General features: G+C 45.9%; 1 protein-coding gene across 1 annotated transcript in view; it reads right to left on the bottom strand.

Moving 5' to 3' along the window:
* Positions 1–24,337, bottom strand: part of NHERF4 (NHERF family PDZ scaffold protein 4) — a 205,440-nt gene that overhangs the window by 38,436 nt on the left and 142,667 nt on the right. The window contains exons 5-7 of the mRNA XM_073566463.1: positions 23,424–23,625; positions 21,821–21,957; positions 10,043–10,244 (exon numbers count right to left, since the gene is read on the bottom strand). Of these exons, the coding sequence (XP_073422564.1) occupies positions 10,043–10,244; positions 21,821–21,957; positions 23,424–23,625 (541 nt within the window). The remainder of the gene's footprint in view (positions 1–10,042; positions 10,245–21,820; positions 21,958–23,423; positions 23,626–24,337) is intronic.

The following is a 24,337-nucleotide window of genomic DNA, read 5'->3' as shown; positions in this document are numbered from 1 at the left end:
ACACACTTAAAAAAGCACTAGAAAATGGTTTGAGAGAAAGCACTGGAGACTTCTAAGGTGGCCAGCAATGAGTCCAGACCTGAATCCCATAGAACACCTGTGGAGAGATGTAAATTTGGAGAAGGCACCCTTCAAATATCAGGGACCTGGAGCAGTTTACCAAAGAAGAATGGTCTAAAATTCCAGCAGAGCATTGTAAGAAACTCATTGATGGTTAACGGAAGCGGTCGGTTGCAGTTATTTTGGCTAAAGGTTGTGCAACCAAGTATTAGGCTGAGGGTGCCAATACTTTTGTCTGGCCCATTTTTGGAGTTTTGTGTGAAATGATCAATGTTTTGCTTTTTGCTTCATTCTCTTTTGTGTTTTTTCATTTAAGACAAATTAAATGAAGATAGTAATACCAAAGAATTTGTGTTTGCAATCATTTTCAGGAAGAAACTGAGTATTATCTGACAGAATTGCAGGGGTGTCAAAACTTTTGGCCACAACTGTAGTCTTCAGGTATTGAAGAATATGTCTTTCCTTCTGACCACTTCAGTCGATGGAGAAGAGAACCTCCGTCAAGAACATAATGTTCCACTTCTGGTACATACTTGAGTACTGCGTCATCTGAACTCTGTTCTTTTATAGCAGCCATCAGTTGTGCTTTGATTGCTTTGCGTAAGAGATGTTTTGCCTCAAAGAGGGATGGTGGGTATAGTGAAAGTTCATAGGCCATCACCTCATCAAGGGAAAGATCAGCAGTTTGAGACACCACAAGAAACCTTTGGAACAAAAGAGCGGGGTCTATTGTTTTGTCCTTAGCAATGTCAATAGCCTCACTGGATGCCAGGGTCTTGGCTTTCATTGACCGCTTGTACTTAACTGAAAACAGTGATTGACCCTCCATTGTTGCCACTATTTCTCTGCCAATGGTGAACAGGTTATGGACATTCACATCCTTATTTGCATTGACACAGGTGATAATGTTGCGAAGAGACACTTCATCACGATCTCTTCTCGTCCTTGACGTTCTTGCCTCCTTGTGTTGTTCACTGGTGACAAAGCTCTGGCGAGTGAAACTCTGCATTGCATCACTGTAGGAAGAGGACACTGGCACAGAGTCCACAAGGCCCTTTGATGTTCGGACATTCCACTTCCTCTGGTGAGTCCTCCTGCAGTGTTTAGTGAGCGCATCAGAGCTTGCTCGATGACTAGGTCGCAACCCAGGCCTGCCCAGTACTGATCAGTCCACTTTACAACATGCAAGCCATTCATAAATCTATGGAAGACTGATGGCATATCATCTTCCAGAGTGGGCATAGACTGGAGGTAAAGGTAGGCGGCCTTCACATAGTTACCATGCCCAGCAGCTACAAGAATGGGCAAACATTCGGCTACAGCATGAAGGTGCATCAGCCAGGATCCTGTACGATCGGCCTCGATAAGCTCCCTTGCAATTCCAACCATCTGTTGGTAATTCAGCCATAGTTTACTGGTGCGAGAGTGAGTGGTTAATCCGCTTCTTTTGGTGGACAAGAGGTGGACAATTTCACTAAGGCAGGTAGAAGTGATGACCGAATTCAAGTCACTCTCCCCTGTCAGTGTCAGAGCATACAACTGCTCAAGTTCTTGCAACAGGTCTGCAAAACTGGGATGGTCGCAAAGTACTTTGTCTGCAACTTGCTGAGTAAGACACTGATCAAGGAGGAGATGGCCACGAACTGCACGCTGAACAGCCTTTCCAGTCATGATGTGTTGCACAGCATTGTCACCGTAAATTGTTCCCAAGATCTCTTTGATTCCACTCCCATCCATCAACATTCCAATGGCACCCATAGGATTCATCAATGTGTGGAAGCTCCCGAGCATCAGGACAACATCTTGAACCGGGCTGTCTTCAGGCACCTCGTGTTTGATTTCTGCCGCTTTCCAGTAGAGTGGCTGATCGAATGTAACAACTGCAGCGGATCGGTGTTTATCAGCAAGGTTGCACAGATACTCAAGAGTAGAGAAGATGCATGACTTGTCTCCGGAATACATGTCAATGATGGGCAGGAAGATTACCGAAGACAACACCGGATGGTCACAGTCTTTATGTAGCATGTGCATCATTCCATTCCAGCTCGGTGCAGGCTGTTTTAAGAGAAAAGAGACATCTCCCACAATACATCAACACGATGGTCAATGGCATTGAGAAATGGAAAGGGCTTGAATTTTATGTTTCGGAGAGTGTGTTTTGCAAAACAGTATTCCCTTACATCAACTCTGCTTTGTTCAACTATCTCCAAGTCTGCAGTCTTCCGTCTGAGAACTGACCTTCCTTCCTGGAGTCACAGTAACTATCATCCCCATGCTGTGGAAATTCCCCTTCCCATCTAACGTGATATTATGATCGACGTTGTCCGCAGTGAACAGCAGTGCCGTATCCAGTTTGTCTATGGTACCCCCGAGTACATCCTGGTCAACAGAAGTGGCAGCGTTTTCCTCGAATCGCTGAACTTCCGAATATGATGAACAATATCCCATGGCTGAGAGACTGTCTACAAGAAATCGAGACCTGAACAGATGATGGAGCTGGACTGCTAACCCAAGCTGCAATGGAGCTACTACAGCCCTGGGACATACATCCTGAACAACTCATTGTCCAATGCTTGCGACCTTCCTGTGAATGTCCTTTCCAACGAAGAGGGTTTCAAGCAAGCAAAGCAAACTCAGGGGGAGATAATCTAAGGCAGACTGACATTCAAGCGTAGAAGTCTTCAGATATTCATCGGTTGAAGATGGGATCTTAGACTTGATATCGCTCTTGATTAGTTTGACCGCAGTCTCAATGATGGCTCTCTTCTGGGCTTCTTCACCATTTCCTGACTACGAAAATAGTCCCTCAGGATTATTCTGGTCTTTTCACGGAACGTTACAATGTTAGGCAACCCTTCACACTCTGCTATGAATAGCGAATCGCCATACCTCTCCTCCAGCCTATACCTCAGACATTTATTACTATAGGCAGCACTGTTTCCTTCTACAAGATACTCCGTCATTTTCTTTGCAAGACCTGTGACAGTCAGTTGCTATTCATCGTTGTCCTCGAGAAATGCACACATTCTCAAGAACGCTTGCTCTTGGTCCATGTTCATCGTCCTCCCTACCTTCCGCGGTTTCTTTGTAGTAGATCCACCACCATGACGCATAGGAATTCCGTAATTTGTCGGAAAGTTAATGTCACATGAACAGTGATACAGACAGTCTGCAGCATGTAAGTCCTTCCCAAAGTATGTGATTCTCCCTTGAATGGTGATTGCCCAGTCATCATTACGCTGTTTGCAATGTGACAAGATGGACCTTACAAATCCATCCATTTTAACAAAGCTATAGTCATCGAAATCACCACTAGATCTTGTCTTCACCACTTCATGTCCACAGAACAAACACTGCGTCGTGCTATCATAGGATTCAGTAGACACCCGTGTACCTCTCTTGGCAGGTGAACGATGAACAGAAGTAGCTTTCTTATGCAAGTCTATTTGCTTCTTGTTTATGTAGCTCATACGACATCTCTTGTGCACCACTGTTCCAGCAGCTACCACAGTGCTAACGCCCCTCTCAATACTGGCTATATTGATCCCTTCAGCTCCTTTAGCACCAATCACCCCTCTTTCTCCGTCATCTTCTACTTCATGGCTGCATAAGGGGCAAGTTTCTTGACTTTCCATCATTCTCAGCTCTGTAAAAGAAGATAAATAACTCGTTAAATAATAAATATAATAATAGTAGTCAGGGGTGGATTAAGGGTAGCCAGGGCCCGGGGCAGTTCAGACTCTGTGGGCCCCCCTCGTCACGTGACGGGGGGTCACGAATCGTAACACTCTACATAGAGAATAATGGGGCCTCCAGCACCGACCTCCACCCGCAGAGCTGCACTCCACATAGAGAATAATGGAGCCTCCAGCACCGACCTCCACCCGCAGAGCCACACTCCACATAGAGAATAATGGAGCCTCCAGCACCGACCTCCACCCGCACTCCACATAGAGAATAATGGAGCCTCCGGCACCGACCTCCACCCGCACTCCACATAGAGAATAATGGGGCCTCCAGCACCTACCTCCACCCGCAGAGCCGCACTCCACATAGAGGATAATGGAGCCTCCAGCACCGACCTCCACCCGCAGAGCCACACTCCACATAGAGAATAATGGAGCCTCCAGCACCGACCTCCACCCGCAGAGCCGCACTCCACATAGAGAATAATGGGGCCTCCAGCACCGACCTCCACCCGCAGAGCCACACTCCACATAGAGAATAATGGAGTCTCCAGCACCGACCTCCACCTGCAGAGCCGCACTCCACATAGAGAATAATGGAGCCTCCAGCACCGACCTCCACCCGCAGAGCCGCACTCCACATAGAGAATAATGGAGCCTCCAGCACCGACCTCCACCCGCAGAGCCGCACTCCACATAGAGAATAATGGAGCCTCCAGCACCGACCTCCACCCGCACTCCACATAGAGAATAATGGAGCCTCCGGCACCGACCTCCACCCGCACTCCACATAGAGAATAATGGGGCCTCCAGCACCGACCTCCACCCGCAGAGCCGCACTCCACATAGAGAATAATGGAGCCTCCAGCACCGACCTCCACCCGCACTCCACATAGAGAATAATGGGGCCTCCAGCACCGACCTCCACCCGCACTCCACATAGAGAATAATGGGGCCTCCGGCACCGACCTCCACCCGCACTCCACATAGAGAATAATGGAGCCTCCGGCACCGACCTCCACCCGCACTCCACATAGAGAATAATGGGGCCTCCAGCACCTACCTCCACCCGCAGAGCCGCACTCCTCAGAGAATAATGGGGCCTCCAGCACCGACCTCCACCCGCAGAGCCACACTCCACATAGAGAATAATGGAGCCTCCAGCACCGACCTCCACCCGCAGAGCCGCACTCCACATAGAGAATAATGGAGCCTCCAGCACCGACCTCCACCCGCACTCCACATAGAGAATAATGGAGCCTCCGGCACCGACCTCCACCCGCACTCCACATAGAGAATAATGGCGCCTCCAGCACCGACCTCCACCCGCAGAGCCACACTCCACATAGAGAATAATGGAGCCTCCAGCACCGACCTCCACCCGCAGAGCCGCACTCCACATAGAGAATAATGGAGCCTCCAGCACCGACCTCCACCCGCAGAGCCGCACTCCACATAGAGAATAATGGGGCCTCCAGCACCGACCTCCACCCGCAGAGCCGCACTCCACATAGAGAATAATGGGGCCTCCAGCACCGACCTCCACCCGCAGAGCCGCACTCCACATAGAGAATAATGGGGCCTCCAGCACCGACCTCCACCCGCAGAGCCACACTCCACATAGAGAATAATGGAGCCTCCAGCACCGACCTCCACCCGCAGAGCCGCACTCCACATAGAGAATAATGGAGCCTCCAGCACCGACCACCACCCGCAGAGCCGCACTCCACATAGAGAATAATGGAGCCTCCAGCACCGACCTCCACCCGCAGAGCCGCACTCCACATAGAGAATAATGGGGCCTCCAGCACCGACCTCCACCCGCAGAGCCGCACTCCACATAGAGAATAATGGAGCCTCCAGCACCGACCTCCACCCGCAGAGCCGCACTCCACATAGAGAATAATGGGGCCTCCAGCACCGACCTCCACCCGCACTCCACATAGAGAATAATGGGGCCTCCAGCACCGACCTCCACCCGCAGAGCCGCACTCCACATAGAGAATAATGGAGCCTCCAGCACTGACCTCCACCCGCAGAGCCGCACTCCACATAGAGAATAATGGAGCCTCCAGCACCGACCTCCACCCGCACTCCACATAGAGAATAATGGGGCCTCCAGCACCGACCTCCACCCGCAGAGCCGCACTCCACATACATGGCTGCTCTCAGTGCTCTGTGCGCACAGGACCTGTGATGAGGTCACAGGAGGGGAGGAGATAGGGGTCACATGATCGGGGGCTCTGACACCTTACCTCCTGTGAGCTCATCACAAGCCTTTGCACGCTACCAGCAGCATCAGCGTTCACGCTACTTGTAGATGCTGCTGGTAGCAGAGCACATAATGCCGCCCCCACGGTCACTCACTTTTAGGTGGGGAGAAGATGGAGTGCCATTGCAGCAGCCAGCAGGAATGTGGTGGGGGCCCCCTTAGAAGCTCTTGTGGTGGGGGCCCAGGGGCTGAAGCCCCGCCTGCCCTGCCTATAATCCGGCCCTGCGCGGTGGCGGATTATAATGGGGCAATTTACTGGCCTGGGCTGTGGGCCCCTTAACCCCACTGGGCCCGGGGCAACTGCCCAAATTGACCTCATTATAATCCGCCACTGATAGTAGTAATTGTAAAAGAAATATGATAGACACTGAAAGTCGCATTTAACATTTTACAGCTTTGGCGGCCATATTCTTTGACGTCACATTTGGACCCTTTGTGGTAACCCTATCTTGGCAAACTTTTAGTATGTTTTTCCCTACATGTAATACTGCCAAAAAAACAATAAAACACTTTCTTGGAATTTGTTCAGGGTAAAGGATTTTTTTTTCATATTTTGACTGGACTAGGGAGGTAGGAGGATCAGGGTGAGGATTATGTGGCACAGACTTTTGGCTAGTGAGACTGGACCATGTAGAAGAGAGGGTGGTGCTAGGAAATATATTGGAAGCTTTATCTGCAATCCAACCTACCACTTGTTCGCACTGTTCTGGCTTAATGAACGGTGTCCTGCACTGCCCTGCAAAGTGGGACAGGAAGCTAGGTCTCCTGGATTAGTATGTTTGTTGTGCTTCCATAGAAGGCACAGTTTTACCTCGTCTACGGCGTCGGCCTCTACGTTCACCATCAGTAGCAGATCCACTTCCCCGTTCCTTTCCGCATGCCTAAATTGGGTATATATTTATATGCCTGCAAACTTTCTAGTATTAGTAGGGAAAAGAAATTCTGCAGCTCTGAAAGGGACTTTTCTTTTAACAGTGCAGCAGCATTATACAAGTATTTTAATAGCAATAATAAACCCTGCCAAATGCATCTAATCCAAAACTATCCCTCCTCTGAATGCAAGTAACAGCAGTTTTATTAGATAAAGGAAAATATGTATGCAAAATTCTGTTGTTTTCAGGTTGCAGCAGTGTAGGGAGGAGGCCCCCCATAGGTTGTCTGGGCCGGAACCAAGGGGATCGCCATCTGGGTTCCTAGGGAAACAGTACCAGGGGAACAAAGGAGGAGAGCAGATGACTGAGCGTGACTGAGCAGCAAGGGGAGGGGCGAGTATAAAAGGAGTAGGTGGCACGCAGGGGAGACAGTTGGTGGCACGCCAGACACTGAACAAGAGGCTGTGGGACTGTGAGAGAGCTAGAGCGGCCAACGGTGACCAGTGGGGAAAACGACAGCAGAGAGGAGATTCTCAGTGCCCGTCAGAGAGGAGGTACCGAACTTACCGACAAGAGACCATCACCCCCCGCAAAGTCGGGGACACAACCTGCCCACGGTCGTCCGCAACTGATACCGCTGTGCTCCAGCCCGTTGCGGCCTGTCCGCTGTCTACCGCGGCCACCGCTACTTCAATCCTGCCCGCAGTGGTGGCTTGCCCGCTGCCGCCCCACTACAGTCCGCAGTTGCGGCCTGTGCATCACCGCCCAGGGCTGCCATTACCGCGCTACAGTTGGCAGTTGGGGCCTGCTCCTCGCCTACGGAGAGACTCTTTGCATAGGCCCAGTCTGTGCGCGTGGCCTACCAACTGCCACTCTTCCAGACTACGTCACTACCCTGCTTGGGTGGACTTGCTAATGAACGGGACCCTGCTGTGCCTACAGGGGTTTACCGCAACAAAAGACTCCCTTAGGGCCTGTTGTGCCCCAACTTCTCGTGGGTGCTGGACACCTGAAGACTATGACAGTTCCTCAACAGCTGGGCCCAGCGGCTGCGACGTCAAAGCAGCCACATCAGCAACATCAAAGCAGCCACATCAGTGACACCAAAGCAGCCACACCAGCAACACCGAGGGATGTCAGGAAGGATAAGTTGACTTTAGGAAATAAGGACCCGTAGTTGGCCGTTTCGTGGCCCCATAATAGCTGGCCTTGCTTGGTCAGTCACATTCTCATTAAAGAAAACTGTTTTTATTGTTGTTGAGTCCCTGCAAGCACAATTAGTGTTACCCCTTTTTGGTTGCTCAGTATAGCCCTAGCGGCTCCAGTTCATAAACGCTATATTCCAAAACAACACTCGGTCTCATGACTCGTCACTGCATCCTGCGAACCTGCTGTTACCTAAATCAGTATACCTATATAAAGACTGTAAGGCAATAAACCTTGACCATATCATAGAATCGTAGAGTTGGAAGGGACCTCCTGGGCCATCTGGTCCAACCCCCTGCTCAAAGCAGGATTCGCTAAATCATCCCAGTCAGATGTCTGTCCAGCCTCTGTTTGAAGACTTCCATTGAAGGAGAACTCACCACTTCTCGTGGCAGCCTGTTCCACTCATTGATCACTCTAACTGTCAAAAAGTTTTTTCTAATATCTAATCTGTGTCTCCTCCCATTCAGTTTCATCCCATTGCTTCTAGTCTTTCCTTGTGCAAATGAGAATAAAGTTGATCCTTCTACAATGTGACAGCCCTTTAGATATTTGTAGACAGCTATTAAGTCTCCTCTCAGTCTTCTCTTTTGCAAACTAAACATTCCCAAATCCTGCAACCTTTCCTCATAAGACAGGGTTTGCAGACCGGTCACCATTCTGGTCGCTCTTTTCTGAACTTGCTCCAGTTTGTTGATGTCTTTTTTAAAATGTGGTGCCCAAAACTGGACACAATATTCCAGATGAGGTCTGACCAAAGAGGAGTAGAGGGAAATAATGACTTCACGTGATCTAGACTGTATGCTTCTGTTAATACATCCTAGAATTGCATTTGCCTTTTTTGCTGCTGCATCACACTGTTGACTCATATTCAGTCTGTGATCTATTAGTATACCCAAGTCTTTTTCACATGTGCTGTCACTTAGCCCTATTCCTCCCATTCTATATATCACTGCTCTAAAATATATTCTTCTATAGCAACTCTCCCTGAGCTGCTTCCTTAGGACAGTGTGCCGAGCATCGCGTCACTGGGTCTTATAAAAGACCGGGTGACACGATGCGGCCAACCAATCACAGTGTTATGCACGCAGATGGCGCATGTGATTCGTGGACCCACTGTACCACCGTATGGGTTTACAAAGGAGGAGGGAATGTAGCTAATCGGCTACCTGGTATTCACTGGAGCTCCTGCAGATAGCCGCTATGTACCACTCTTATCAGAAGGTAAAAGAAGTTAGTGGACAATTTCCGCCCTGCTGACAGGATTGAGATGTATATCCCAGTGTAGTAAAGTAAGGTGATGGTTTATTTCAAAACATTTCAAAGTACAAAGTTACTTCTTTTTCAGGAAAAAACAACTTTGGAGGAAGTTCTTCGTGGTCGTCCACTTGTAGGTTTGTCAGCTGTTCCATAACCTTTTTCTTTCTTTATGATACGTGACGCTTGACTTTGAGAATAGTTGAATTCCTTAGCCTAACTTTTTAGCTTTACCTTCTCATACACTCAGAATAACAAGCTTCCTGACATCTGATCATAAAATGTTGAAAACTAACACATTAAGGGATAAAACAATGTCAAATACAATTTTCATCCTTATATCTGACAACCATTTGCACCCAGTTTACTAAAATTACCAGGAAAATGGCATCACAACAACCAGACAGAAGTAATCACACTTTTTAAGAAAATACCAAACTTTTGGTCGCTACTGTACTAGTTATGGTGGCCCTGTCACTTGTAATACCTTTTCAGAACTTCAACCTAAATTGGTGCATGCTGCTGAAACATATGGCCATATTATACCTCAGGTGATCACCTACCTAAAAAGTTGACTCAGTATACAGCTTTTCCACTTGTAGGAGCATATACATAATGTAAAAGCTATCAGCTTTGTTTTTTCTGTTGGTTTTCTATTTGCAGTAGTTTCTTCACATCAATTTACTTACCGTGTCCTCCTAAACACTTCTCTTGCCTTAAAAGGAACCCATATCCTTGTGGGCCTCTCACCAAGTGAAGCTTTCGTGGATGGTACGGTAGGGAAGATGTATCAGCAAATGCTATGTTTGGTGTGACTCCATGAAACTCATACATGTCCCATGCAGACGATTCCAGGATTAGGAGGACTACTCGAGAACCACTTTGATGTAACTATAAAGAACAAAACACATTTTTGCACACACATTTAAGCTTTGCCCACATTGACATATTACAATCATACAACATGTAACAACAATAACTTCTGTGTGATGCTCCAAACAGAGTCAAATGCGCATTGAAAGGGGTCTGTCAGTCATAAATTGCATAGTAAACTGAATACATATCTATATAGTTGTCCGTTTTAAAAAAAAAGGTTCCTTTAGTTTATTAGGAGATTATTTCTGTCCCTCTCTTCTGACTCAGCGCATTAATGCATGTGCTTGCTTGCATACAGTCTTGTCTCCTGATGTCGTATAGGGGAGATATTACTTGTGTGCAAAAGCACCCTCGCACTAGTCACACTGGTGTGTCAGATGCAACAGTCGCTTTGCATCTGGATGCAGAAGGTTTCTGCGTTTGGCATTGCAGACGCCTACTTAATCCTCCTGACTGCTGGACCCTGCGGCAACCTCCCTCCAGCTCCAATTAACACACTTGGACCTTGGTGTTTATGGGTCGCCCTCCCAGGGCCGTGGGGTACTCGGTACCGGGCCGGTATCAGCGGGACGAGTCACAGCAGCGTGTCACAGCAGCGGTGACCCGGACCGTGGCCCTGGGCGCCCAATTAAAAGGGGAAGTTGTGAATGGTGGAATGTAGTTAGATGAATAGTTCGTGATGCCACCTGTGGTGTTCGGCAAGGGAGGTGTTAAGCCGACGCTGCAGACAGATCCTCCGGGACAGATGATGAAACTGAAATAGCTGTTGCAAAAACCAAAATTGTTATAAAGAAAAAAGGTTAACATTAATAGGGGTGCCCAAACTTTAACATATGACTGTAAGCTTAATAGATCCGGAATAAATCATTTATGTGTCTTTATCTATGCAGCATCTACAGCAGGCTGCTTCTCTCATACACAGACACAGGAAATACAGTCAAATACTCTCTCTGTGTGAGCCTCTGGGAGTTTTTTTTACTTTATAAACAGCATACAAATCAAATCAACTAAAGCCTCATAGACAGGAATGGAGTTGTTGCACCAAACATATTCCAACACACCCACTCAACAACTACTTATCCTGTTAGTCCCATTGCGGTTCTGAAGTCCACAAACTTGGTTCTTTATAATGGCTTTGTCATACCATCAGCTATCATCTTGACAGAGTCGCAATAAACAAACTCGAGTACACCACGTTCCACTAAGTCACATAAGTGGTGATGTTTTACATCAATGTGTTTAGTCCTTGCACTAATCGTCTCACTGCTGGAAGTTTAATGCATCCTTGGTTGTCCTCATAGATTACTGTTGGTTGAGCTAGTGGCTTGCCGAAATCTTCCAAAAGTTGTTTCAACCAAATTACTTCTTGACTTGCATAAGCAGCAGACATATATTATGCTTCTCTAGAAGATAATGCTACTGACACTTGTTTTCTGCTAGACCAAGAAATTGAATTTTCTCCTAACTTGAACAAGTAACCACTTGTTGATTTCTGACCACTTGAATCTCCAGCCCAATCTGCATTCACATAACCTCTGAGAGTGACATCTCCTGATGCAGATATCTTAAGATTAAGCTTTTGAGCTTCTTTAAGATATTGAAAAATTCTTTTAATTGCATTCCAGTCTCTTTGGCGTGGCTTGCTTACATGTCGGCAGAGAATTCTAACTGCGGCAGTGACATCCGGACGAGTTGTGGTTGCTATGTACAGAAGCGCCCCCACTGCTTGTCTGTAACTCTCATTGCTTGGTAGCAGATCTTCTTCTCCTTTCAACATTAAGTAGGACGGATCCATTAGTGTTGACGCACCTTTGGCTTCTGACATTCCAAGCTAGTTTAGTATTGTGGAAATTTTAGAACTTTGGTTGAGAAGAAAACTCACATCTTCCTCTCTCTGGATTTAGGTTCCCTAATAAAATGCCACATTTCCAAGGTCCTTAGTCTCAAAGTGCTGGTTGAGAATTACACCTAGCTTTGCAATTTCCTTTTCATTGTGGTAGCTCAGTAAGCTCCTGTTACACTCCAGGCGGGTACCCGGTCCTCCGTCACTCACTCGGACACGGCCCGGTCCTCCATCACTCCCTTGGCTGTTGACCATTCCTCCGACACTCGCTTGGCAGTTGTCCCACTCCCTGTGGTGGATCCTCTTGCTCCGTTGTTCCGGCGTGCCTGCCTCCTCCTGTAGTTCCGGCCTCGCTGCCAGCCACGGGATTCCGGGGTTCGCACATGTGCACTGGACCGCTTAGGACACAGCAGCACGCACTCTCTACATTTTATAACACCGATGCGCCCTCACCCAGAAGCACTGTCCTGGCCAATGGGGGTACATACAGGGGTATATTAGGCTGCACTCTCTTTCCGGAGGCACCTGATTATCGCATTAATCTGTGATATTAACTCAGACCCCCTTGCTCCTAGTTCCTCATAGCTCACCTCTGCCCTGTCTTACCCTGTCTTAGTTCTCGTTCCCTCTAGTCTGGGCCCTGGCTCTCGACCCTGGTTTCCACGCCCGGAGTATTTTCCCCTTGGTTCTTCACCTCCAGCTACCATCCCTCTTCCTCTGCACTACCAATACTCATCATCTTCAGTCCCATCCGGAACCACGTGCTAGCCCTTCCTCAGGCTCCTGCTTCCCTACGAGCCGCTCTCTTGGTACCGGCTGCCAGGACACTTGAACCCCCTAGGTCTGCTCCTGACAATCCCTGTATAGGGATTTGTTCCACTATGTCCCTCACCCAGGGCAGGTTTGGAACCTTGGCCCAGAGAGTCCACTCTAGGAAATTCGTCTCCCTCATGTGTGACAGCTCCCATGTCTGGAGTTGGTGAAGGGACTCCATCTCTTCATTAGCAGCATTTATCCACTTCTGCTTCTCTTGGACACACAGTTTTTGCATCTCTTGCCATGACTGTAGCTCTGGTTCATGAAGTGTTCGGACCAAATAAGAAAGGCGTCTAGCTGGGATACCTTTGTTTGGCCTTTCTGATCTCCTGACTGAAGGGTGACTTGGTTCTTCTGTTTCTTCTTTGATGGCTTCAGAGCTAATACACACTTTAGTGTTTTCCTTTTTGCCATCTGTGTTTGGTGATTGAGATTCTTGTTCTTGCTTCTTAGGTTGAATAACTGGTGTAACTTCATGGAATTTGAGCAATACAGTTTTCATCAATCACTACATCTCTGCTGCTATTGTGTTGGTCTCTGGGTGCAAGTGTGAGAGGAGCCAGGGCCATAGTCGCGGCTGACAAAGATTGCTCAATCACACTCTAGTCTCCCACCACATGCACACAATGTCCCCTTTGCGACATACCTTTCTTTCCCTTTGCCTCCAGCTCCCGTTGACGATGTTCCGGCTCTGACAGCCACCGACGCCGCTCCTTTGCAGGTATGAGGAATCGCTGGGTCCAGAACTCGTCAGCGGCTCCCCTCAGTCTTCCGGGTCGGGCCTTCTCTTCTTCCTGTCGCCACTTCCACTCGATGTGGCCTATGCCGCCGCAGCACCAAGTGCATGAGTGGTCCATCACTTATGGTGCCGTAGTTTGCAATGGTGCCACGTAGCTACATAAGGGGTTTTTTCTGGGACCCACCTGTTCCAAGGTGGGGTCATTCCGGATGCTCTACCCATTTCTCTGCAATCTGTTGCTAGTTTCAAACGCGCCCACCATTCACAGGCGGGCACCATTCACCAGGGTCTGCATCTCCAGCTTAGGCCGCCAACTCTGCCAAACAGATTTTTGCGCCATTTCTAAGTCAAGACGCCCACGAGGGGTGGGATTAACATGTGTTATCCTACATCTCGCACCATTTTCCGCCATCTTCAGAGTCAACTTTTTTGCCACCATTAAAGTGTCAGTCACATCCAGGGTATCAGTCACATCCACATCCAGAGTATCAGTCACATTAACAATATCTTCATCTCTCTTTATCTCATCCAAGGCATTCCACGTTGCAAGGCTGCTGGATTCTGCTGCACTACGCCAAGTGTGAGGGGAGCCAGGGCCGTAGTCATGGCTGACAAAAATTGCTCAATCATGACCTGGTCTCCCACCACATGCACATAATGTCCCCTTTGCTGCATACCTTTCTGTCCATTTTTTGATCCATCTGGATCTTCTTTGATATTCTGAGGCTTGCTTCCTGTCAGAATCACACAAAGAAAGATGGAATCCAGTTTCAACTTAACATAAACAACTTTACTTGGTTCCATTCTAAGTACGTCCAGATCAGTCAGAGTTACATCACAGGAATCATCACATAGTACATTTTTTGCCTTTCCTGTGCTTTCCCTCATTTCTTCCAGAATGCTCCAGGGTCATACCGACTCATCCAGTATCGCAGCGTTCCTTTGGATCAGCCTATCTTCAGGAATTCCCCTGTCAGTTTCGCTCCAGACAAAAGAGCATCAGCCCACGCAGTTAGCTGCCACATATTGGAGCTGCCCTGCATTCTTTCACTGTTGTGACCTTCTGCCACCAGGCCCTGGACGACTGAGCTCCTTTCTTTGCGTTACGGGGTCCACCTGCCCTGTCTAGGCTCCCAGGCCCTACTGACTAGAATTCAGGAAATCCATCCTGATTCTCTCTGATATGCTGAGGTTTGCTTCCTGTCAGAATCACACAAAGAGAGACGGAATCCAGTTCCAACTTAACATAAACAACTTGGTTCCATTCTCAGTACATCCAGATCAGTCACAGTAACATCACAGGAATCATCACAGAGTACATTCTTTGCCTTTCCTGTGCTTTCCCTCACTTCTTCCAGAATGCTTTAGGGTCATACCGACTCGTCCGGTACCGTAGCGTTCCTTCGGGTCAGCCTAACTATCTTCTGGAGTTCCCCTGTCGTTTCGCTCCAGACAAAAGGACATCAGCCCACATAGTTAGCTGCCACATTTTGGAGCTGCCCTGCATTCTCTCACTGTTGTGACCTTCTACCACCAGGCCCCAGATGACCACGCTACTTTCTTAACATTATGGGGTCCAACTGCCCTGTCCGGGCTCCCAGGCCCTACTGACTAGAACTTAGGAAATCCTACAACTTACCCACAGTTGGCCCCTCCTATTTTAACTAGTTGCTATCTTTTTACTATTTATTCCTAATATGCCCCCTCTAGTGGGATAACTGGAGTACTGCACTCTCCCTATATAAAATGGACACATAGCAGCATCAAGATACATAACCATATATATGAGTAGAACAATAACATTTACCAATGTTTAACAGCAACATGTGTGAGGTTTAAAACAGTCTCTGTAACCCCTTACACAGGATTCTGTATCCCTTTTGAGTTTTGCTATAGCCCACCAGGACTTTTTGCTTTGCGTGTGATTCCCACTCGGAACGTTTTTCTTTCGGAACATACACAAATGTTTTGCTTCCAAATATCCTGAGGTGCTTCAGGTTAGGTTTCTCGCAGTTCCATAGCTCATATAGAGTTTTTTGTGGCTTTACCTGGCACTCTGTTTTGAAGATAGCAAGCTGTCATGATGGCTTCACCCCAATACATTGTAGGTAGATTTGCAGCAAACAACATACTTCTTCCATTTTCACAGAGAGTACAGTTCTTTCTCTCTGCAATGCCATTTTGTTCTGGGTTGTATGGAATGGAAGTCTGGAACATGATTCCATCCTTTTTCAAAATGGTTTGCACCTTACCACTTGTATATTCGGTTCCATTATTTGCATGCAGGGCTTTTGGCATTCTTCCAAATTTGCTAAACACTACAGCAGATAGTCTTCAAGTTTCTGTGGAACTTCATCCATACTGTGAAGCAGATAGGCGACTCTATTTCTGAAGTAGTCATCAATAATTGTGAGAAAATATCTCTTCTTGCTAGGCGTTTGAACACTCATAGGACCGCATACATCTGTATGTATCAGAGCAGTGGCTGTGCAGATCTAGTGGTGCTTATTTTCTGGACATTTTCCCTTTAAGACAGCTAGTGCACTTCATCATTTGACTACACTGCTTGATTTCAATACCATTTGCAAGCTGAGCTAGCTTCCTTACTGTTTCTGAGTCTTTGAGCCCAAGATGTCTGTGCCATACATGGATACAGTTCTTATGTAGATCTTGTCCAACACTGTACACTCTTTCTTAGCATTTTAGATGATAAATTTAATCTTGAATTTTTTCGTATGCAAGAGTGTGACCCTTCTTTGAGATAATACAGCTGTTATCTTTAAAAGTAACTACATTCCCTTTTGTGTGAGCTTCTTTACTGACAGAAGATTGCTTTCAAGGCTGAGAACATAGAGAACATCCTTTATTGGGATCTTTCTGCTTTGTGCTGAGGAAACTAGACAGTGGAAGTAGCATTGCATTCTCCTACTCCTTCTGAAGTCATATAGTGACCATTAGCTAAGAAGACATTTTATGACTTGCTTTCATGAAGGTCAATGAAGAAATCCTTGTTATTTGTCATATGGCTGCTTGCACCAGAATCTATACACCATATGTGCTTTGCAAATGGGCCTGTACTGGTATTAAATGCAGCTTCAACACATGCAGAATCTTCCTTTACAGCTGTTTTAACCCTTTGATGACTGTTCTGCTTTTTTAAGCTGACTCATTCTTGCTTTCCAAATTCTGCAGTCTGCTTTAATGTGGCCGGGCATTTTACAGACAAAACATTCACAAGTTTCTCTTAGATGGCTTTATATTTAGGGAAATCCGGTGTCTTTAATGCTGTTTCTGCTCTGGATTCATTACTGCTGCTTACATGCTCTGCTTTTCTCTTGAATTCATCCACAAGTTTTCCTTTAATATACTCTAGTGTCAGCTCATCATCTGGCCGTGCATCTAGTGCAGTCACGAGTGTGTCATAACTATCTGGAAGACCACTTAATAGAAGTGCAGCACCATGAAAATCTTTCATTTCTTCTCCAATACCCATGAGATGCTTCACAATCTCTAGGGTTTTTCTTATATAGTCCTTCATATTCTGCCCATCACTTAGCTTAGACTGATACAGCTTTCTCATGAGATAAAGTTTATTGCTGAGATTTGATCTATCATGAACTTTCTGTAACTCATCCCACATCTCCTTTGCAGTTGCACACTTGCAAATATGCACAATCTGATTATCATCTACACTGAGGGAGATCGTGCTTTGTGCATTCTGATTCTTCTCTAGCCAATCATCTGTTAATGGATGAGGCAATTGTTCCTGAGTATAATTCCACGTACCTTCTCTTATGAACAGCATCTTCACCTTGAATTTCCAGGACTGGTAGTTCTGGTTAGTGAGGCTTGGCACTGAGAACTTGACAGGATTTCTGCTAGTGGACATCTTCTCTGTTGCTTTGTGCTGCTTTTGCTCTGGGTTTCTGTTGCGTTGTTATTCTAGGGTTCTGTTTCACTCTGGGCTCATTACCTGTTAGCAGTGGATTATTCAGGATACTCTCCAAGCATGTGACAACAGAGCTTCTTTATTCAGGAACAATCAGGAAAATATATAAGCTTAATAGATCAGGAATAAATCATTTATGTGTCTCTATCTGTGCAGCATCTATAGCAGGCTGCTTCTCGCATAAACAGACACAGGAAAACAGGAAATAAAGTCACATGCTCTCCCTGTGTGAGCCTCTGGGAGTTTTTTTTTACCTTTATAAACAGCATACAAATCTATTAACTAAACCCTCATAGACAGGAATGGAGTTGTTGCAATAAACATACTCCAACAGTTCCTCTCTCTTTGTTTGTCTCCCTTGTTGTCTTTAGTTATCAAAGGGGAATGACCAGTGCTCATCTCCTCCCTATGCAGGGCTTAGCTCTAGGGATATACAGGGCTTATGGTTCCTGCTCAGCGATTGGTGTGGAACCAATATAGGGATGGTAGGATTGGCAGGGTTTTATTAGATCTGCCTGGGGGTCTCCACTCCCCCATTCCCTAGTCTTTGGGCTTCCTTCCCCTCATCCCTTCGTGTTGCACTTAGTCTTTCCCACACTATGCCTCACAATTAGTAACTGACATAGCTCGCTAAGACAATGCAAAGCGCTGTCAATCCGAAAACAAGAAGATGGAGGCATGCCACTACTAATGGTACTCTGAGGTTCAAGGCCACGCCAAATGTCCACCAGGCACTCCAGTTTGGATTAATTTGTTATTCTTAGCAAAGAAACAAGCTGCAAATCAAATAAAGAAACAATATCAATAAGGGATAAGTTCCTAATATGGATATGAATTTAGTTTACAATGAAATACTCTAAAGGTGAAGTATCATTATCAAATTTGCATCTCTGGTTAATTTTCTCTGCAGGTTTTCTCCACAGCATGTGGAAGAGAATGCATAAAATTTAGGGCCCCCAGCAGTCAAATACATACTTTTTGGGTAGGAAATAATGTATAATTTTGTAAAAACTTGGAAAGTTTTCAATGAAAAGGTGGTCTGAGAAGATATTTACTAAGATCTGCAACACAATTTCACAGAGCTCCTGTGTACTAATGACTCATGCTACTTTAACAGTTTTCTGGGGCTCAGACTATCCAAGAACACCATGTACTGTATAATTAAAGGGAACTTGTCGGCCACCGTCTTTCAGGGCTTATCTACAGCATTCTATAATGCTGTAGATAAGCCCCCAATCCGACCTGAAGGATAAGAAAAATAACTTTTATTATACTCACCTGGGGGGCGGTCCGGTCCGATGGGTGTCACAGTTCCGGTTCGGGTACCTCCCATCTTCTTATGATCGCTGCCCTCCTTGCTTCATGACTCCTCAGCATAGTGTTCCTGCGTAGTCATACTTATTTGCCCTGTTTGAGGGCAGACCAAAGTACTGCAGTGCACAGGCGCAGGGAAAGGTCAGAGAGATCCAGCACCTGCGCACTGCAGTACTTTGCTCTGCCCTCAACAGGGCAGATAAGTATGTCTGTGCAGGAGCACGGTGCTGGGGAGCCTGTGAAGTAAACAGGAGGGTGGCATCGCCAGAAGATGGGAGGCGCCAGACCTGGACCTGCGACACCCACCGGACCAGACCGCCCCCCAGGTGAGTATAATAAAAGTTATTTTTCTTCTCTTGCAGTTAGGATCAGGGGCTTATCATTATAGAATGCTGTAGATAAGCACTGAAAGACCATCATTGTAAATATACCATTGTAAATACACACCTGTACTTTGTATCTCCCCACCTCATTGTAGATTGTAAGCTCTCACGAGCAGGGTCGTCTTATCTTGCTTTAATTATTGTATTGTTAACGTTGTTACTTATGACTTGTGTTTTGAAACTGTTAAACTGTAAAGCGCTGCAGAATATGTTTGTGCTATATAAATAAAGATTATTATTATTATTATTATTATTATTAAAGGCGGTGGCCGTATCTCATATCGGCCAAACCTGATGACAGGTTCCCTTTAAAAGGGTTATCTGGCCTCAGAAGAAGGGTCTGCAGTTACTATGTGAAGGGTTGCAAACCCATAACCTCTTTAAAAATTTTGTTTAATCCAAATGAAAAGTAATTTAATTAAACCTAAAATAATGTTTGTGAAGTTGCTAATATGTGGCAATAATGGCATTATGTGTTGTGAACACTTTTGGGGGGAGAGGTCGTGTGGCCTCAGTATTTTTGCATATCAGATGTGTTGGATTTTTCTTAGGGTTTTTTGCGTGATTGCAGGCAATTCCTTTCCTGTCCTGTTCTATTTAGACAGTTTGGGCCCCATCATTTGCTTACTCTATTCTCTGCCTGTGTTTGTGCCTCATCTTGTCTCACTGGCAATATATGTTCAGGGGCTATCTATTCCTTTGGGGTTCTACTCTGGGGCAGTTTAGCTTTCCCATTTCTCTCTTTAGGCTTAGTTAATTCTGTGGCTGTGCCGAGGCGTCTAGGGCATCGTAGGTACATCCCACGGCTAATTCTAGTTGTGTTGTCAGTTTAGGGGTCTGCAATCCGCTAAGCTACCAACCTCTCTGGTTATCTGGTTGCCTAGTCTATTCCCCGTTATCCTCCTCGGTTACCTAATCATAACAATTATGGCTGTGGGGTGTATATTATGTAAAATAGTTTTCACTTAAAAAAAATAAATGAAAAGCCCACATGCCTTTACAAAATAGGAAGGATCCAGGAAATCTAGGCAGAATCTAGTTTCAAAAGCAAGCATGTGCCTCTGTTTTCAGGTGATTTTTGTACTCGTTTAATTTTAGGCGAGCAATGGAGCAGGCTCAAAAATTATTTTAAATAACGTGCTGTCAAGATCCATTTTTGGATTTGTGTCATAGTCTGGATTCTCTTTTATAAACCTCAGGGGTTAATATGGGTTTTTGCCCCCGCTGGCCGCTGGTGTTACTACAAGTTTAGTGAGTCTGCTTCTGGGGTTTTCCCCCCGATGGTCGCTGGTGTTACTACAAGTTTAATGAGTCTGCTGCTGGGTTTCCCCCCTGGTGGTCGCTGGTGTTACTACATGTTTAATTAGTCAGCAGGTGGTGACCACCCCCCTCCTTCCTATAAAAGGTCATCAGGTGCTGTAGCTCACTGTTGGTAATACTGGTCATTTGGAAGCCAACTGTGCTGAAGAGAGAAGCTATCTTGAGCAGTGCTGTTTGCAGCTGCTCTGGAGCAGTGGTTATCCTGCCGGAAGCGGTGTTCGGGTGCCTTACTCTGCGGTCCGGTGCACGACTGCAGAGCTAGCTAAGTGTTGTTGTTTTTCCCTGTCTGTTATTTTCCCTGGTGTCTTATTAGTACAGCGGTGGGACCAGTGTCCGCACTTGCCAGTTCTCTAGTAAGGGATAGGTGCAGGGTAAGTGAGGGACCTAGGTATCCTGGTCGGCGACAGGTTGAAAGAACCTGTATAGGGAATGTGAGGAGAGTTCAGGGCTCTTCCTTAGGAGAGTGCAGGAGGTGTCCACTTCCCCGTTCCCTATTGAAGGGCCCATCGTTGTAATTGTGTCCCCGGTGTCCCCTTGTTTTTTCTTGTTGTTTGGTGACCAACAGATCTTCGGGTCGGGTCACGCAGGGCCAGTCGCCCCATGACATGCGCACTCTGTTGGGTAAGCACTTGTGTTTAAGTTACAGAATTAGGGAAGATTTATTTTTGAAAAATAAAATGGCGCATCTCAAAACATAGAGAGCAAGTTTTCATATACAAGCAAGCGGAAACAAGCTTGAATTCAGAATTTGGCAAGTATATTGAAAAGGCTAGACAAATTCTCCGCCATGGCAAGTTTGGTACATGTAACCAGTTGAAACCTATTTAACAGTATATATACATAGATATTAAGGATATTAAGAAATTCTAAGACGCAACAAAACGAATATGTTGTGGTTATTACATACAGTGTTGTCTTTGGTGATTATTGCTGTAAGGCCGCGGTCACACTTGTGAGTGTGATGCGAGAAACTCGTGCGAATCTCTCGCATCAATATCCGGGATCGGAGTGTGCGGCTACATGTATTTCTATGCAGATGAACACTCCGGTCCGAGTGCCGGCGGCATTGCCAGGTATTGATGCGAGAGACTTGTGGGAGTTTCTCGCATTACACACGCAAGTGTGACCCCGGCCTAATGCTGACCACCAGTGCATTACAAACACTGTATGTAATACCAACAGCGTATGGTATTAGTTTTCCATCTGTCATGTCATTCAGTATTTTACCTTTTTAGAGAGCTGACTCATTGTGAAGCTCACAATACTTTCACCGTTAACTTCAAGAAGTCGAGCTCCTTGAGGAACACCAGCCTTTTGTGCAGCCCCCCCATCTTCAACTGTGAGCAGAAATGTGCCACGTACGCCTTGTACAAAACAAGATGGGAATAATGAATAATAATATCAGTTAGACTACTGTGAATTATAGTCTTCGCCTCAAATTACTCTTTTTCCTTTTATTTTGGAATTTCAGTTGTATAATTCACCCTAAAATTAGAGAAGAAAGTACAGTACAATGTACAGAAAGTGAAGGTTTTACCAAACCCTATTATCTAGCATTATAAAGAAGGAAAATATCCACAGCAGATATTAGATATAGTGGAATTTTGCATCTTTTATAATTTACCTCTTATTAAAAAATAATCTCTGTTTTCAATAATGGGGGGATTTTTAATTCTATTACATACAGCTTGTTGCTAAGGCCTGTTTCACACTTCCGTTTTTGTGTCCGCCAAACGGATCCGTTTCCGTTTTTTTGACGGAAACGGATGCAAACGGATCCGTTTTTAAAAAAACGGATCTGTTTTTTTTTACGGATCCGCGGTAACCGCTAATGGAAGTCTATGGGACAAAAAAAACGGATCCTGCAAAAAATGGCGGATCCGTTTTTTAACGGAAACCAACGGATTTTGACGGATTTGAAAAAACGGAAGTGTGAAACAGGCCTTAGGTTACTGGCCACCTTGCAGTCTAATAATTGTGGGGTTCCTAGGCAAGGAACCTGCACCACTCAGAAGCTGGCAGGATCAATGGAAAGCTGCCTCTGCTTGTGGCGCAGTCTGAACTGTCAATTTTTAAAAGTATTCTGCCAGCTAGAAATTAGGAAGCCACGAGGCAGAGGAGCGGGGCACTACTGAAGACAGAAGATTATAAAGCACCTTTACATTTTTGCAAAGGATTAGGACATTAGGACCATGTTTTTACTCTGGTTTTGGGTGAAAGGATAAAAACATTCTTTAAAAAAAAAAAAAAAAAAATAGCTCCAAAATGAATGAACTTATGTAAATTGCTAAAATCAGAGAGTATCCACTAACCCCGGTTCCAGCACCGATTTCCCACAGCTGTTTTTGGAATTTTGGCTGCATCAGTGGAGAGCTCACATCACTGCAGCAACCAATCACAGCTCAATAGCTTGACCAATGTGGACGGTACAAGTTACTGAGCTTAGTGATTGGCTGCAACAGTGCTGTGAGATGTCGACAGAATGGCACCGCTGCAGCCAAACACCGAGACAAAAACAGCAGTGAAGAGCCTGTGCTGGACCTGGGAAGGGCGAGTACTATCTGATATTGTTATTTTACATGAGTTCAATCATTTGGGGACCATTTTTTTAAAAATTGCTTTTTCCCTTCAGGCTTTATTTATATACAACTGAAAACCACGTTAGTGAACTACTATCAGGGCACAAATCTACAATTTGGACTGCTTGTGGAAGAAAATAGAGTGGATTCACTGGGTTTTATTCCGACTGGAAATAAAAATATTATGAAATCTGTTATCAGGATAAATAATAATACATAAGAGCATTGTACATGAGAGTGTCATAGCTTACCGCCCGTAGCACTGGTAGTGAACCCAAAGCCTTTTCCCTCATTCCGTACTAGGCAGAGTTTGGGTCTGGGACATGACTCCGGGATATTATTAGTAAGGAGGGACAATGGTGAGATTTTATCAGCATGCAACTTTTCATAGCTGGGTTCATCAAGAACTGTTAGTGACAAGCGGGGACCACTAGCTTTCACCTTCTGGACCACCTGATGATATATAAAATACATTCAAGAAAGGAAACTTCAGGGAATCTTACCACAAACAGAATAACAACATAAAATGATATGAGCTTAAAAATCTGCTATGGGGAATGTATTGGCTAAGCAGGTGCTGGACCCACTAATAGTAATACATACTGCATGTATGTCATGTTTCTACCCCTCAGTGTGTCTAGGGTACAGTTACTGACAGCTCGGCCATCCAATCTCGTACAGGGGCATGCGAAAGCAGTCAGTACTTTGACAGCATGGCCATCCAGTCTGGTTCAGGGATGTGATGAGCTGTCAGTGTGTTAATTGACAGCTGGACTAGCCAATCTGATACTCAGAGGCATCGACTGTCTCCAAGTGTTCATTATTCCAGGCAATTGCCATGCTACTTAACTGAGCTATTTCTCCCAGACCACTGTCAGATGTACATTCTGCTAGTGAGGTTTGCGCCCCTGTGCCTTGAGTTCTGAATGCTTGATATTTTGTTGCCTGACCTTGGGCTTCGTTCTGTCCATCCGCCTATTTAACCCTTTCTGCTCTGATCCGTTATCCTTCTGTTATTCTGACCTCAGAATGTTACCTGACCACGCTTTTGCCTCTTCCTTCTGTTTATGACTTACCCCCCCTGGCTTTTGAGCTTGGACTCCTTGACTATTCTGACTCATGGCTTGGCCATGAGAAATGACTAGCGTCACAATATATAGCTGTG

Source organism: Dendrobates tinctorius, unplaced genomic scaffold (genome assembly GCF_039654945.1).
Source record: "Dendrobates tinctorius isolate UK_male_01 unplaced genomic scaffold, ASM3965494v1 ptg000018l, whole genome shotgun sequence".
NCBI classification, from domain to species: domain Eukaryota; kingdom Metazoa; phylum Chordata; class Amphibia; order Anura; family Dendrobatidae; genus Dendrobates; species Dendrobates tinctorius.
Note: the sequence above shows the minus strand (reverse complement) of the source record. Positions and strands in the feature narration are given on the sequence as shown.